This window comes from Coccinella septempunctata, chromosome 3 (assembly GCF_907165205.1).
Source record: "Coccinella septempunctata chromosome 3, icCocSept1.1, whole genome shotgun sequence".
Classification (NCBI taxonomy): domain Eukaryota; kingdom Metazoa; phylum Arthropoda; class Insecta; order Coleoptera; family Coccinellidae; genus Coccinella; species Coccinella septempunctata.
The window spans coordinates 13,094,323-13,106,454 of NC_058191.1; the positions used below are offsets into that span (position 1 = coordinate 13,094,323).

The following is a 12,132-nucleotide window of genomic DNA, read 5'->3' on the forward strand; positions in this document are numbered from 1 at the left end:
ACGAATTTGCGAATTTTTTTTTAAAGGTCTGCGAAAATTGAGGGAGATTTTTCATGTAAACTAATGCAGCTTTTTCTTCGGAAAGTTTCGATCTGTATGAGAATGAATAGAAAAATTCTTACTATGCAGGAGTGCAGGAGGTTTGAAAGAATGGCATTTTGTGGGGATCTACCAGCAATAAGCCTACAATAGATATGAAAAATTGAACCTTCTTAGTTACTTTTATACGAGCAGTCTACTAACAGAACCTTTTTTCCCACTCAAAAATGACAAATTCATTGAAAGTTTTCATTTAAAAAAACGAAAGTTCGCCTAATGTTTCGAAATGAAAAAATATTTCGTGCTTGTCAGTGGATTCTGCTTAAAAGGGCCTGTAAATGGTTCAAGTTTCAGATCAAAAAAGTTATGAGAACTTTTCGAAATCGTCAAGATTTAATTTTTTGCTAATAACTGAAAAACGGTTTTCACCGTTCTTTGTTTCTCTGAAAAAGAGCTCGAGAATGAGTCATCCGTTATCTTCTAGCTGCCATAGTTTTCGAGTTTCCCTCAGTAGACAAAGAATTTTGCCCACCCTGTATATGGTTTTACCCATCCTCATGAAAACGACAAGCTTTCTTCCAATTCCAAACGGCTCACAGCGGCATCTTCAAAGCAAGCGCATTATGTCGTAAATCAGATATGTCAAGATTGCCCCTTTCTATCCAATAGGAAGAAGGCGCACACGTGTTTTGAACTTCCCTAGTTCGCAGGTGGTCATCTAGAGATTTTGTAATATAAATTAATTAATTAATTAATAACGCACCAATTTTATTATCGAATCTGTATATATCAGAGTTTTATACGGAAAAGGGTCGAAAAATGTTAGTCTGCAAGGGGTGCAAGAAAAGTTTTTTACGGATTATGAATCCTGAATAATCCACCTTCATCTGAGTGAAAATCTCATCTTGACAGTCGTAAAAACATAGAAGTTATAGACAGCTTACTGCGCGCTTTATATCGCAAATTCGGTGTTTTATACGGAAAAGGGTCGATAAAGGGTAGTCTGCAAGGGGTGCAAGAAAAGTTTTTTACGGATTATGAATCCTGAATAGTCAACCTTCATCTGAGTGAAAATCTCATCTTGACAGTCGTAAAAACATAGAAGTTGTAGACAGCTGACTGCGCGCTTTATATCGCAAATTCGGTGTTTTATACGGAAAAGGGTCGAAAAAGGGTAGTCTGCAAGGGGTGCAAGAAAAGTTTTTTACGGATTATGAATCCTGAATAGTCCACCTTCATCTGAGTGAAAATCTCATCTTGACAGTCGTAAAAACATAGAAGTTATAGTCAGCTGACTGCGCGCTTCCTAGGGCAAATTCGGTGTTTTATACGGAAAAGGGTCGAAAAAGGGTAGTCTGCAAGGGGTTCAAGAAAAGTTTTTTACGGATTATGAATCCTGAATAGTTGACCATCATCTGAGTGAAAATCTTATCTTGACAGTCGTAAAAACATAGAAGTTATAGTCAGCTGACTGCTTTGAAATTGTTCAAATCTTTCAACGAGTCGGTTCGTACTGAAAATAATTAATCATTAGTTTGTCATTCTAATCGAAATTTTGCACTTTTTTTAGTGATTTATGATGTTAATCATAATTTCCTGAATTTCGGGAACGAAATTTTTAATAATCACCCTTGCAGCCTTGATGAATTAATAAAATAGAAGCTTTAGAGTAATTTGAATATAAATATTAATTATGATCTTGAGGCAAGAGTATAGGAAATGATCTTCTGAAAAGCCTCGGATAAAGCTTTGGAATCATATGAAAAGCAGTGTCAGCAAAGACAGAGTCGTCTCTGGTGTCAGTGCGAGAGATTTTAAATATTCCAAATAGTTCAATATATAAAAGGAATCATATCAAAAAGTAAAGAACAAAATTGCTGAAATATTTTTATTTAACATAATTGGGACAAAAATGTTACATTTGCTTAACAATTATTAAATAAAATTAATTTAGTCATTTTCTGACGACTAGTAGAGGATCCCCATGAAGTTCATCATTCATTAATTTTGATTGATGGAACATTCTACACTAGCCCTAGTGCACTCTTCATGGTCGAAATAAATCCTAAAGCGAATGTCTTTCGATAGTGAAAAAGAATGTTGGTATCATCAATTTCCAATGATTCTAAATATTCTATAGTTTCACTGAAAATTTCCTCAACATACCTCAGGGAAAAAGATCTAATTGAGCTTTAAACCCTCTCCGGAACAGATTTCTAGAATTAAGAATGTCAAACACTCTATCAATTCAACGGTAGCAGCACTATCTTCGAATTGTAAGTTCTTACATTTGTTATCAAGAAATTCCATAGCATCTGCTACCCCATTACTCATTGTTTGAGTAGCTAATCTGACATTCATAATTCTATTTTTATAATTGATATGCTGAGATGAGAGGGAATTAGCCAACCTTAGACCTTCCTCCATTTTAACTTTTTCTAATTCCTTGACAAACTGCCAAGAAATGTTTCCTGTGGGGGACTGCAAATTTTTTTCTGCAAATGTATTTCTACGGATACCAATTTTTCCTTCCTGTAGCTTTGGTCCAAAATTGTAAAGTAAAAGGTTTTCGGAGAGGGAACCTAAAAAAATGAAAAACATAAGGCATAATTTCTAATTATTTACTGCTTCTCTCCTTTTGTGGATTCTCACTTCTGTAAAACTGTTCAGGATGGATTGGTTTATGTGATACCAACACTTCACAGAAAAAATATTATATTATATTTATATCCCCTGTATTATGGCATCCGTTTCCAACACAATACTGGACCATTGTTGTTATGAAATTCTTCTTATTCAAAATATTTTTTGTTACTGGAAAAACCACTTTTGTCACTCTGGGGAACACATAGACTTAAAATACACTCACCAAAAAACTATATTTAAGCTTTGAAAAAGCACAAGAAATTCTGTTCAACAGCTAACTTGACTTGATATTTAGACATTTTTCGAGTTTCTTAGGAGTGTAAATCGGAAGTATATGGCTTCTAAACAAGTTTTCACCATGATTTTTACTAAAATACTGACAAAAAGACATTAAACAATGTAATTTAAAATGTATCTACGAAAATGACATTTAAATTTAGGTTATAATAGTGTAAACAAAAACACGCTAGAGAGAGAAAGGTTGCTCTACACATCGAACTCTATGGGAACTGGAATGGCATCGCGATACAGGCAAAATGAGGAAGAGTGAAAGGGAAGATGTAGAGCAACCTTTCTCTCTCGCACGCCGTTGCTATTAGCAACGTAAACATTTCAATGTGCGGGAATGAAAGAATGAACTATTCGAACTGAAAATATTTGAAGGTTTGATACTGATTGGAAAAATTCACTTCTTTCTCTATTTCCCAAATTGTTCAAATCTTTCAACGAGTCGGTTCGTACTAAAAATAATTCATCATTAGTTTGTCATTCTAATCGAAATTTCTAAAAATTTTGCACTTTTTTTAGTGATTTATGATGTTAATCATAATTTCCTGAATTTCGGGAACGAAATTTTTAATAATCACCCTTGATGAATTAATAAAATAGAAGCTTTAGAGTAATTTGAATATAAATATTAATTATAATCTTGAGGCAAGAATATAGGAAATGATCTTCTGAAAAGCCTCGGATAAAGCTTTGGAATCATATGAAAAGCAGTCTCAGCAAAGACAGAGTTGTCTCTGGAGCAGAGACAGTCGTCTCTGGTGTCAGTGCGAGAGATTTTAAATATTCCAAATAGTTCAATATATAAAAGGAATCATATCAAAAAGTAAAGAACAAAATTGCTGAAATATTTATATTTAACATAATTGGGACAAAAATGTTACATTTGCTTAACAATTATTGAATAAAATTAATTTAGTCATTTTCTGACGAATAGTAGAGGATCCCCCTGAAGTTCATCATTCATTAATTTTGATCGATGGAACATTCTACACTAGCCCTAGTGCACTCTTCATGGTCGAAATAAATCCTAAAGCGAATGTCTTTCGATAGCGAAAAAGAATGTTGGTATCATCAATTTCCAATGATTACAAATATTCTATAGTTTCACTGAAAATTTCCTCAACATACCTCAGGGAAGAAGATCTAATTGGAGCTTTAAACCCTCTCTGGAACAGATTTCTAGAATTAAGAATGTCAAACACTATCAATTTTTCTAATGAATTCAACGGTAGCGGCACTATCTTCGAATTGTAAGTTCTTACATTTGTTATCAAGAAATTCCATAGCATCTGCTACCCCATTACTCATTGTTTGAGTAGCTAATCTGACATTCATAATTCTTTTTTTATAATTGATATGCTGAGATGAGAGGGAATTAGCCAACCTTAGACCTTCCTCCATTTGAACTTTTTCTAATTCCTTGACAAACTGCCAAGAAATGTTTCCTGTGGGGGACTGCAAATTTTTTTCTGCAAATGTATTTCTACGGATACCAATTTTTCCTTCCTGTAGCTTTGGTCCAAAGTTGTAAAGTAAAAGGTTTTCAGAGAGGGAACCTAAAAAAATGAAAAACATAAGGCATAATTCCTAATTATTTACTGCTTCTCTCCTTTTGTGGATTCTCACTTCTGTAAAACTGTTCAGGATGGATTGGTTTATGTGATACCAACACTTCACAGAAAAAATATTATATTATATTTATGTCCCCTGCATTATGGCATCCGTTTCCAACACAATACTGGACCATTGTTGTTATGAAATTCTTCTTATTCAAAATGTTTTTTGTTACTGCAAAAACCACTTTTGTCACTCTGGGAAACACATAGACTCAAAAAACACTCACCAAAAAACTATATTTAAGCTTTGAAAAAGCACAAGAAATTCTGTTCAACAGCTAACTTGACTTGATATATAGACATTTTTCGAGTTTCTTAGGAATGTAAATCGGAAGTATATGGCTTCTAAACAATTTTTCACCATGATTTTTACTAAAATACTGACAAAAAGACATTAAACAATGTAATTTAAAATTTATCTACGAAAATGACATTTAAATTTAGGTTATAATTATATTATATTAGTGTTCTGTGGTTATAATAGTGTAAACAAAAACACGCTAGAGAGAGAAAGGTTGCTCTACTTCTTCCCTCTCTCTCGGTCACAATTTTCGACGAATTTTGCTACCTACGATGCCATTCCAGTTCCCATAGAGTTCAATGGCTCTACATCTTCCCTCTCTCTCGGTCACAATTTCCGACGAATTTTGCTACCTACGAAGCCATTCCAGTTCCCATAGAGTTCAATGATATAGGTATAGTACGCCTGTAAATTCAAAATTCCCGCCATTCAATATCTACTTCCACAACCAAATATGGCGGCATATAAATCATAGAGAAAGGGAAAGAGGAGAGTAGTCAATTCAGTGTTATTCATGGGCGACACGTTTAGTGGCGCCCCCCTTGGCTACTGGAGAAACTAATCCGAAAAAATTTGCGCGGGAAATTCAAATAACGGCCTCGTTTTTGAAATAATATTTACCAAGTTCGAAAAATACACTCCGTCGCCTCTCTCTACTCCTATTGTTCTTTTTATCGAGTTTAGTGGGAAAGATTCGATTAAAAGAACGATAGGAGTAGAGAGAGTCGATGGAGTGTATTTTTCGAACTTGGTAATTATAGATTTTTAGACGAATCATGAAATAGTGTAATAAAATAGAAAATCAACTGAAATAAATATATATTCATGAAAATATTAGAAAATTACATTTGTATAGAAAAAATATACAGAAAATTAACCGAAATGAATATATAATAGAAATATTTGACAATAACAACTATAATTACAATATTGTACAGGATACATTATATAAAGGAACTGATCTTGTAAAGGGTTGAATGGATAAATAATATGGGCCAAACTAAACACAAAAACTGAACTTTGATATACATGAATAACTGAATTTGATGGATTCAGGCTTTATTTCTATGGGGTCATATCATATTGTATATTATCGTAATACTTTCTTACAATTATTAGAGAAATACATACCATACTCCAATTAATCATGAACAACCAAGTCCACATGTTCTTCACATGTAAACCAGAAAAATGTTACATGCGACTTTAAAAATAATTTCAACTTAGGGGTTATCGATGCAATATGTCCAAATGGCGGTACAATATGCCATTCTCATCATTTTCATAACTCTTGTTAGATTTAGAAATCAAATATCAAATTATTGCAGTTTTATATGATGTAATAATAAGAGTTCGAAAAGCAGCAAACATATTGGAGGTTCCCCTAGATTGAGACTTCTAGTTCTCAAAAACTTGAATCCCTGGTCCCTACAAGTTTTGTGTGGCATTTATTGTTTAAAGCCATCCAGACTTGAAAGCCATTTGAGTCTTTCTTGTTTCTTCTGGGCATGGGATCTGAAAAAATATTCTATATTTTGGTATCCAAAAAATGAATAACATTTCGCAATTTTGTAAAATCAAGCAATACATAATTTTAATTGATTATAGAAATAGAAATATATACAAAAACTCACCATGTGTTCAAAAGCAAACAATTTCTTTTTCGGGGAATAAACAAAAATCTCGAAATACTCTAACCACTCTAACTCTAACCAAAGATTATAGACTCTAACCAAAGATTATAGAGTTAACTCTATAATCTTTGACTCTAACTTTTTGGCGATTCAAGTTCATCTTCAGGCCACCTGGTGGCGGAAATTTAAAACTCCAGAAGTAGGTTGAAGAAGTTGTTTAGCTTGGTTTTCAGATCGTCCATTTATAAATCAAACAGTAAACACTTGGTTTGGAGAATTCAGTGATTTATTTTGTTTTGGTTTATATATTTGTATATTAAGATGGATGATAAATTAGTCAAAATGTCGAAATCGAAAGTGTTTTGTTGCGTTTATGGGTGCAATAGTTTTGCCAAAAGGGACATGGTGTACTTTCATTTTTTTCCCAAACATAATAATTTACATTATTAAATTGAATTATATTGCTTTCAAATCGCTACCAGTACTACCACACTCCTAATGTTTTCAAAGAATTAATTCAAATCTCCAGGATAGGTACAGATATGTATAAACACATATACATACATACATAATTCTTTAATTAATGAAAAAACATAACATATTCATACTTAATTCTTTAATTTAAAATGTCACAGAAACTCAACTATTTGAACGAATGTAATGTTTTCCAAGGTTTGCTTCTGCATATTATTAGGCCCATCTTCAGTACTGACAACCCCGTCTTCTTTTCGAAAATTTCTGGAGCCAATAGTTCATATTTTATACCATGTCTGGTATAAACATTCAAAAATTGCTTGGGATAGAAATATGTTCTACATTTCTCTTCCCATTAATTTTTCGAATAGGTATACTTATACAGATCATAGCATCGAGAACCAGTGACTCGAAATTTTCTTTCTTGCTTCCGGAGAGCCTTATTGTATTCAGTTGTCATACATACATTCAAAGAATTGAACAAAGCCAATTCATTGTATGTGATAATACACTGAGGGCATTTGAAATTCATTTGTGGGCCAAATTTATAGAAATTCTTCAGAGAATCAGAATTTTTTGCATTTCTAATTCTTCATTCTGAAAATAAATCATTATAGTTTCAAAGGTTCAAATGAGATTATAGTTATTTTCTTGTGAGATGCAATGCTGGATGAAGGCATCTTATTTATAAAAAATTTCCTTATATCTTCTTCATCCTGTGATGATAGTTGATGTGCAGGGGACGCTTTGTCTTCTAAGCAATTCGTTTCCAGAAGTGGAAGAGCTTGATATTTGGATTTCGTCTCTTTTTTTTCTTTTTCCACCAGCATTTTAGGTCATTGCTTGAAATTTTCTCAAGTTTGAGAAGGTCAGTCCTGAAACAAAAAACACAAGGAACAGCAAAAAAACTAACAATTATATTATGTATATATGATTGTCAAATTGTAAGTCCTGATTCAGACATCAAATACATTGAATTTATACAACCAGAATTGCTGAAATATGTTTGCACCTCCCTCCTAAACCGGCCTTACAAGAACAGGTAAATGCTGATTCTATGGCTGATTCTTCATCGATTATAATTTTCCCCTTAATCTCGTGAGGATCTGAGAAGAGGCCGATGTTCGCAAACATACACCAAAAATTTCAATGACTCTGCTGCTCTTTCCCAAATTTCCACACATCATAATATGCCCGGCATCCAAGACTGCTCCTCCTAAAATGTTTATTGTTTGGTCAATGAATATTTCATTCATAAATTTGCATTTACTCACCTTCAAATAAATTTCTGCTAGTAGGAAATGATCCGAAATATCTCCTTGAGGCTTAGGAATACACCATTTTCATTATTAGCCATCATTCTTGCGAACAAAAATAACGAATCTACACAAATTTCCTTCTGTTTACACTGATTCGACCTACTTGTGTAGATGTCACAAAACGAATGTTTATAGAGGGCGCAACCTACCATTGAATCGCGATTTGCATTAAACAAAACAAACTCCGACGGAATGACGGAAATCAGCTGACCTGAGTTCTGTCATAGATTACAGATTTCTTTCATCCACATCCACTAGTTCTTGAACTGGCCACCAAACACTAGCGCCATTTCCGACGGGATTCCAAAAATTCTTAACCTAATTCCAAAAACGTGTCCCCCGTGTTGCCTATCTATTCGGCAGTCTCTCTTTTCTCTTGTCTCTGATATAAATGACATTTGGTGTTGCCACAGATTACTTAGGACTTTTCACTCACAGAACACTAATATACACTTCTTTCACTTCTTGTATATTAGTGTTCTGTGATTTACATTTTGCACGGCATGGCAACGTTGGATTTCAATGCTCAATAGTAGAGTTCCAGAATTACATCTCGGAGGAAAGAGAGCGAGCAGACTTTGCTCTGATTCGTAGATAGACGTAGATCTACGCTCTGATTGGACGGTATTGACTTAACAGATTGAAAAGATGCGATTCTGGAACGAGTCATTTCTAGTCGCTCCTGTGACCTGCGCCTCCTTTCCTATATCTCCTTGAGCTGGGTTATTTGCGGTTAATACTAGTGACGTAGGATATGACGTCAGATCACTTCCGGTAACCGGTTTCAAGCTAAAATACAACGGTAACTTCAGGTGACATAACCACAAGTAACCGGTAACACCGTAGATAGACGGGTAACACGCTAAAAATCTCCTATAGTAAGCTGTGGTTACAGCGCCAAAATTCGCCTTGAAAGTACGTTTGTGAACGCTTCGGGTAATCAGAGCTTACTCAGAGCATGCTCAGAGTAAGTTTGTGAACGCAACCCTAGTATTCATAGATAACCTACATGTATTATGTCTATGACATAGACCTAATAAAATATGGACCAAAGATTATAGAGATCTCTATAATCTTTGATATGGACCGTAGATAGAGGAAGGGGAAGATAACGTAAACAACAAGAAAAGTGTGTCCAACATCTCTATGTTTTTGTTGACATTTACTGTGCATCTACTCCATGTTTGTTTACGTTTACCCCAATATTTGAATGTTTATTATCGTATTTGTGTTCGATGTAATAGTGTTTCGAGGGTTTTAAGACTTGAGTATCAAGATTTTCGGTGTTGACATGCCAGGAAATTGTCTAATTTGTGGAAAATATGCCGAAAAAGATAGATTCGGATTGGGGTAAACGTAAACAAAAACAAGTTGATGTTGGACACAGAGAGCTCTCCTTCGTAGCTGCGCAATGCGGTATCTTCTCTTTCCTCTATCTACGATATGGACAGGCCCTGAGAGAGAGAGGTCACGAGTAGTACGTTAGAAAGAGATGGACATATGGTAGAAAATGTCAAAATCATATGTTTATTGTTTACTGTACAGCTACTGTGTTTTCAATCGATATTTCATTCTCGTCACAAACAATTCAGCAGAAATCTAGGTTTTTAGAATCGACTGCTACATGCTAATAAAGCGAAAGTGATTTATTTTTGGAAATAATAGACCAATAAAGGAGTTTCTTTGTTATTTCATGTATGTACATATAGGACATGATTTACAAAGATTTACAAGGAATATACCTAGTCTACTTTCTATATTTCATAAGGCCACAGCAAGAATTTGGAGAGGTGACTTGAATTTCGAGATAGTAGATATATTATTGAATATTATAAGGAATGTTGTTCTAAACGAAGAAGTTACATATGTACCATCACATTCTATTTCAAGGCATGTCCGAAGAAAATACTTAACTCTAATCTGGATTCAATATTAGGAAGAGAAAAGATGTAAATCATTCAGTAAGCCCTGTGACATCGGCAAACTAAAAACTCAATATTTTATGTTGATCAGTGTCACAGAAATCTAACACTGGAAAGCCACACGATAAAGAAACAGGAGCAGTAAAATATTATTGCCAGGAGTGCCAGAGAAGAGCAACTAAACCACCTGATGGAGAACCTATCAAAATAATTGAAAAAAAGGTAAAAGTTTAGATTAGTGCCCACCTCCGATTTTGACGTCGATTTTTTCTTAGATAAAGTCTTGTATGAAAAATCGATTGGTACATGTCTCAACCTTAGGAGACTTGTAGTTTGGGAGATATGATTTTTCAAAGTTCTTATGAAAATTGCGAAAATTCGGTATAAATCAGTCAAACTGTAATATTTTCCCTGTTCAGCCCTTCAATAACTAAATCCAATCGTTTATTCGTTTAATTAATATCTTAAAATGGCATTTTCATGTACAAATATGATTTTTCACTGTCCTAACTTAAACTAACCTAACCTAACCTCAAAACCATTATTTATATTTCATCGAAAATTGAAAAATTCCCCACATTTTTCAGAATAAACTAACTGAAATCATTAACTCATCGAGTTCTCTTAATGCCAACATTCGAATTCATTGAAATTGATGAAAAAATCGAAGACAAACATCCAAGGTGGGCGCTAAAGTAAACAGGAGCCGAAAAAAAAATTGTGAATGATTAATCATCATATAAATATTTCCCCGGCAGTAAATTTCATATTATTTGTGAAAGTATCAATAAACATACTCAAAAGTATTGCCCTTTTCTCTATACCACACATGTTCTTGCTCAAGGAAGGTGAAATGTTTAAAAAATTCACTTTAACGATTTATTTTTCTCTGTGCAGCCAGAACGCAAAGCAGGGGTCCTTTTATCTTCCCAAATCACGAGTAATTTCAGTGTATATAAAATCAGACTCTGGCGAATGAGATAATAGTGTTGTTTTACACAACTCTCAAGTTTTTTACATTAATTAAAATCAGAAAAACAATTTTCAGGTAGTATTTTTTTATAAGGAATCTATTATTTTATCAACACTTGGAAGTTTCAAGTACGAGAAAAATATAGTTGATTTGATAACATTTTCGAAGTTGATTTCAGTCAGAGACAACCTCTGTTGTTGTCTTCTCTTTCAGTACAAAAATTGCTTCAAATTAATAGAAAGTCTATAAATCTACCGACAACCACCCAAAAATGCAACATGGAGGTTCAGCGGGCTGGTAGAATTCCCGAGTTTACTCGATAACTTGGTTGAAGCGGCAACGTTGATTTATTCTCTACCAGCTCCCAGCTTGACGTTTACTACCAGGGACTACTGTTATCTCTCTTTTCTACCACCTCCCTCTCTCTCGTTGGTATTCCTCGATGCGGTGAACGGGAAAACCACGTGAAGGCCTGTCCATGTATTATTAGGTCTATGGTCTATGATGAGGTGCGACTCTTGTTTACATATATATGTTTTGGATATTTTACATTTCACCTTTACCATTTACTTCCATGGGATATAACTTGAATTAAAAATTATTTAATTAAAATAAAATATTAGAGGCGATTGGACGGTTCTGTCTGCAATTATTTAACCTCAAATTGAATTAGTAAACGCATCAAATGGAGCTACCAGTCGATGAAGAGAAATATAACTTAAAATGGAATAGCCACCACAGTATTATAGCAAATAATATTTTAGAACACTTAGCTAGTGAGGATCTTGTTGATGTTACACTTAGCTGCGAAGGAAAATTCATCAGAGCCCATAAGTTAATTCTGTCAGCATCTAGCCAATATTTTAAGGTTTGTAAAGAATCAATTGTCTGAACATTATAATTTCATTTCGACCTTACTT

General features: G+C 33.9%; 1 protein-coding gene and 2 long non-coding RNA genes across 10 annotated transcripts in view; 1 reads left to right on the top strand and 2 right to left on the bottom strand.

Moving 5' to 3' along the window:
• Positions 1-2,571: 2,571 nt before the first annotated feature.
• Positions 2,572-4,874, bottom strand: LOC123310124. The gene is made up of 3 exons (XR_006537330.1): positions 4,817-4,874; positions 2,692-2,853; positions 2,572-2,621 (listed from the first exon to the last, which is right to left on the bottom strand). It is a non-coding gene; the product is annotated as an uncharacterized LOC123310124 (long non-coding RNA).
• Positions 4,875-7,083: 2,209 nt separating this feature from the next.
• LOC123310125 lies at positions 7,084-8,544 on the bottom strand. The gene is made up of 2 exons (XR_006537331.1): positions 8,273-8,544; positions 7,084-8,214 (listed from the first exon to the last, which is right to left on the bottom strand). It is a non-coding gene; the product is annotated as an uncharacterized LOC123310125 (long non-coding RNA).
• Positions 8,545-11,709: 3,165 nt separating this feature from the next.
• The window catches only part of LOC123309299 (protein tramtrack, beta isoform-like), a 54,951-nt gene continuing 54,528 nt past the window's right edge, over positions 11,710-12,132 (top strand). For all 8 annotated transcript variants that reach the window (XM_044892339.1, XM_044892341.1, XM_044892340.1 and 5 more), the window contains exon 1: positions 11,710-12,080. In XM_044892339.1, coding sequence (XP_044748274.1) covers positions 11,898-12,080 — 183 coding nt within the window. In that variant the 5' untranslated portion in view covers positions 11,710-11,897. The remainder of the gene's footprint in view (positions 12,081-12,132) is intronic.